A 4,814-nucleotide genomic window follows, 5' to 3' on the forward strand; every position below is an offset into this window, starting at 1 on the left:
GGGGCCCCCCGGGGGGCCCCCAGGGGGGCCCCCCTGTTAAGGCCCTTGAGGGGGAGAAAGGAAAGCTGCTGCTGCTGTATTACCTGCGTGCGCATGCATTGCTTGGCGAGAGCAGATCAACAGCAGCAGCAGAAGCGCAGCAGCAAGCAGCAAGCAGCAGCAGCAGCGGCAGCAACGCGCCCCTGGGGCCCCTGTGGGGTGATGATGCTGCTGTGTCTCCTCTGCAGCCGTTCGTGAGTGCAGCAGCAACAGAAGCAGCAGCAACAGCAGCAAGAACAGCAGCACCAACTGCAGCAGCAGCAGCAGCAGCAACTGCAGCAGCAGAAGATGAAGGAGACGAAGGTGAAGACACCCCATACCACAGCAGGCTGTCTGCGGAGGCGGGGGAATACGTGCTGCAGCAGCTGCTGCTGCTGCAGCAGCAGCAGCAGCAAGATTGCTCCTCTGCTGCTGCTGCTGCTGCTGCTGCAGCAGCAACAGCAGCAACAGCAGAACGATGGAGACAGTTGAATCGCATCGACCTGATGTGAGTTGCTGTCTCTCTCTGCTGCTGCAGTGTCTCCTCCTGTGTAGCTGCTGAGGGGACAAGCTGCTGCTGCTTGCTGCTGCTTCTTGCTGCTGCTTCTTGCTGCTGCTTCTTGCTGCTGCTTCTTGCTGCTGCTTCTTGCTGCTGCTTCCTGCTGCTGCTTCTTGCTGCTGCTTCCTGCTGCTGCTTCTTGCTGCTGCTTCTTGCTGCTGCTTCTTGCTGCTGCTTCTTGCTGCTGCATCTTGCTGCTGCATCTTGCTGCTGCTGCTTTCTCGTGTGTGCCTGTGGGGCCCCGCAGACAAAAGGAGGCACTCAAACGCTCGCTGCTGCAGCAGGCGCTGCAGGCTGGAGCAGCAGCAGCTGTCTATGCAGTGCAGGGGCCCCACAGCAGCAAAGAGGAGAAACAGAAGAAGCAGCAGCAGCCCCATAAACCCCTCAGTGCATTCTACCGCCGGGGGTTGCTGCGACTACAGCAACAGCTGCGACAGCTGCAGCAGCAACAGCAGCAGCAGCAGAAACAGCAGCAGCAGCAGCAACAGCAGCAGCAGCAGCAACAGCAGCAGCAGCAGCAACAGCAGCAGCAGCAGCAACAGCAGCAAGGAAACATAGCAGCAGCAGATACACTTGCGCTGCAAGTTAGGTACGCCCCCCCCGCCTGTACTGCTGCCTCTCCTCTCTCTCTCTCTTCTGCTTCGCTGCACAGCTCCAGATACTCTTGGCTAGCTAGCTAGCTAGCTAGCTAGCTAGCTAGCCAGGAGGTTGCTAGCTAGCTAGCTAGCTAGCTAGCTGACGACTAGATGGCTAGCCAGCTCGGGGATGTGAGGCTAGCTAGCTACCTGTGGTGGTTGGTTAGCTAGCTAGCTAGCTAGCCAGCTAGCTAGCTAGCCAGCTAGCTAGCTAGCTGGGGGGGACTGGTGCGCTGCAGCTAGAGGCATAGGGGTCTAGGTTTGCTGCTGTTTGTGGTGCGCTGCAGAGACGAGTTGCTGCTGCCTACAGCAGCAAGTGTGGGTGTTGAGGATGCATGCGCTGCTGTTTCAGNTGCAGAGACGAGTTGCTGCTGCCTACAGCAGCAAGTGTGGGTGTTGAGGATGCATGCGCTGCTGTTTCAGCAGCAGTTGGGGTGTATAGGCAGGTGTTTGAAGAGGAGACAGATGCTGCTGCAGCAGCACAAACAGCAGCAGCAGCAGAAACACGCAGGCTGCTGCTGCAGGCCTGGCGCGTCGCGCTAGGCCTCACAGCAGCAGATGTCTCCCACATGCATGCAGAAGCTTATAGAGTCAGCTTTGTCTTTTGTTTATTTATTTTTTTTTATGTTTTATTTTTTTTCTTTTTCTTCTCTTTCTTTTTATTCTTCTTCTTTTGTCTCTTTTTCTTCTGTCTCTTCTCCTTCTGCTTCTTTTTGTTCTTCTTCTGTCTCTTCTTTTTTTTTCTCTTTTTCTTTTGTCTCTTTTTCTCCTTCTGTCTCTTTTCCTTCTGTCTCTTTTTATTATTCTGTCTCTTTTTCTTTTTTTTTTTTTTTTTCTTGTCTCTTTTTCTTTTTCTTCTGTCTCTTTTTCTCCTTCTGTCTCTTTTTCTTCTGTCTCTTTTTCTGTTTACCTTTCTTTTTTTTCTTTCCCTTTTGTCTTTTCTTCTTTTCTTTCTTTTTTCCGCTTCTATCTCTTCCTTTTCTTTTTCTTTTTTTCTTTTTTTTTGTTCTTCTATGCCATTGTCAGCATACCCTCGCACTGAACATCTGCATGCATGCGCCTGCATGCATCAGCTGTATGCACGTCTTCTGTTGCTGCTGCTGCTGCTGCTGCTGCTGCTGCTGCAGGAGTGGATGCTGCGGGTGACCCGGGAGGCGATTGGCCCCGAAGGCAAGTGGACGCCGCAGGCTGCCAGCACTGTTGCTGCTGCAGCAGCAAAAGTAGACCTCGCACAGGTTAGAGCTAATGCAGCAGCAGCAGCAGCAGCAGCAGCAGCAGCAGCAGCAGCAGCAAGGGTTTACTGCAGCAGCAGCTGCAGCAGCAGCAGCAGCACGGGCATAGAGAAGCAGCAGCAGCAGCAGCAGCAGCAAGCGTCTAGCAGCTGGGCCACATACCTGGATTCTGTTTTCCCCTGAAGCGAACAGCAGCAGTAGCAGCAGCAACAGCAGCAGCAGCAGCAGCAGCAGCAGNCAGCAGCAGCAGCAGCAGCAGCAGCAGGTGTGCGCATGCATATGAATAGTTTTGTGTGTATGTGTGTAGGCGGAGACAGAGGAAATAATAAAAGAGGCCTTCAGCTCTTTTGCTGTTGACGTGCTGCTGCCTCGCTTGCTGCAGGCAGCAACAGAAAAGCAGCGCAGCGAACAGACACACAACAGCAGCAGCAGCAGCAGCAGCAGCAGCAGCAGCAGCAGCAGCAGCAGCAGTTCTCTCCCTGATGCTATGAAGGCTGTAATAAAAGAGGATACAGCAACTGTAGAGGCCCGTGAGCGTTTGGGGGGCCCCACACAAAGCCCCAATGAGGTCCCCTGGGTGCGCATGCATCGCGCATGCAAACAGCAGCAAGAGGGGCTGACGCTGCTGCAGTCGTGGCTTGCTGCTAACCCTGTAGCAGACAGGGGGCCCCCAGCAGCAGAGAAGGATACCACGGGGGCCCCCAGCAGGGATCTCTCGCTTGTTGGGGCCCCCCAGCAACCACAGCAGCAGCAGCAGCACCAGTCGGCTGCAAAAGACGGTGCTGCAGCGCCTGCTGCTGCTGCTGCTGCTGCGGGGCCCCAGGGCACAGGAGACCCCTCGCTGCAGCTGCTGCAGACACTGGAGGCCCTCTCCCGCTTTGCTGCTGAACACAAGCTGCTGCGCTTTCCCCTCAAAGACAGCAGAACAGGCAGCAGCAGCAGCAGCAGCAGCAGCAGCAGCAAGTTGAAGCTGCTAGAGGAGCGACATAAGACAGGGATAAATGCAACAGCAAAAGCAGCAGCAGCAGCAGCAAAAGCAGCAGCAGCAGCAGCAGGACCCAATCTCCTCTCCCTGCTGCAAACCCTCCCCAACGCAGAGCCAGTAGAGGCATTCGTCAGGGCCTTCGAACGGTAGGGTTTAGGGTTTAGGGTTTATTAGGGTTTATTAGGGTTTAGGGTTTAGGGTTTAGGGTTTTAGGGTTTGGGGTTTAGGGTTATCTACCATGAAGTGATACGCCATATATACCACCTCCTGTTCGCATGCACTGGGTTTCTATCTAGGGTTTAGGGTTTATTAGGGTTTATTAGGGTTTAGGGTTTATTAGGGTTTAGGGTTTTCTTTCTCTCTCTCTCTCTGCGTATCTCTGCTTTGCTGCACAGAGGCACAGGGCCCCCATCGGGCCTCATCCAAATAGCCCTTGAGGAGGCAATGCATGCGGGCTTGATGGGTTTGGGGGCCCCCCAGGGGGCCCCCCTGGGGGCCCCCCCTGGGGGCCCCTTGGGGGTCCCCCAAGGGGGGGCCCCAGGGGCCCCCCTGGCGGAGAGGAGGGCCCCCAGTGCAGCATCTGTGGCTGCTGGTTTGTTTGTAGTGCAGCAGTTGGTGGTGTCAGCAGCAGCAGCAGCAGCAAATATTGCTGCTGATGAAGCAGCAGCAGCGGGAGGTTTATTGAGTATGAGAGGAGACAGCAGCCCGCTAGCAGAGGAGACACTGCTGCAGCAAGCTGTCTCCACTTCTCTTACACAGATAGCCAAGGCCCAGGGAAAAACTCTTATAGATGTACGTGGGGGTTTAGGGTTTATTAGGGTTTATTAGGGTTTATTAGGGTTTGGTAGGGTTTATTAGGGTTTAGGGTTTAGACTGCTGCGAGGGTTTGCTGCTGATACTGCAAGGAGTTGCTGTTGTTGCTGCTGCTGCTGCTGCAACGGGGTGGATTTTGCTGCTAGGGTTTGCTGCTGCTGCTGCTAGGGTTTGCTGCTGCTGCTGCTGCTGCTGCTAGGGTTTGCTGTTGCTGCTGCTGTTGCTGCTAGGGTTTGCTGCTGCTGCTGCTGCTGCTGCTAGGGTTTGCTGCTGCTGCTGCTGCTGCTGCTGCTGCTGCTGGGGTGTGCTGCAGCAGCAGCAGGAGTGTATTTGTTTGTGTTTGTGTTTTTTTTTGCTGTTGCATGCGAACGCAGAGAATATCACTGCAGCAATCCAGGGCAATTGCTGCTGCTCTGTCTCCTCTGGTGTCTCCTTCTCTGTCTCCTTCTTCTCTGTCTCCTTCTTCTCTGTCTCATTTTTCTCTGTCTCCTTTACTGTCTCCGCAGCAGCAGCAACCAACTGTCTCTGCTGCTGTTGAGGAAACACGCAAAAGGCTAAAACAAGTTGCTGCT

At 54.7% G+C, this 4,814-nt stretch overlaps 1 protein-coding gene across 1 annotated transcript in view; it reads left to right on the plus strand.

Annotated features, from left to right (window-relative positions):
* Nucleotides 1-4,814, plus strand: part of EMH_0038280 (uncharacterized protein) — a gene marked incomplete at both ends in the record, with an annotated part of 10,274 nt that overhangs the window by 4,593 nt on the left and 867 nt on the right. The window contains 6 exons of the mRNA XM_013495258.1: nt 228-526; nt 825-1,166; nt 1,571-1,802; nt 2,340-2,447; nt 2,752-3,575; nt 3,825-4,221. Of these exons, the coding sequence (XP_013350712.1) occupies nt 228-526; nt 825-1,166; nt 1,571-1,802; nt 2,340-2,447; nt 2,752-3,575; nt 3,825-4,221 (2,202 nt within the window). The remainder of the gene's footprint in view (nt 1-227; nt 527-824; nt 1,167-1,570; nt 1,803-2,339; nt 2,448-2,751; nt 3,576-3,824; nt 4,222-4,814) is intronic.

The sequence above is a fragment of the Eimeria mitis genome, genomic scaffold (genome assembly GCF_000499745.2).
Source record: "Eimeria mitis Houghton genomic scaffold, Emh_scaff1499, whole genome shotgun sequence".
NCBI lineage: Eukaryota > Apicomplexa > Conoidasida > Eucoccidiorida > Eimeriidae > Eimeria > Eimeria mitis.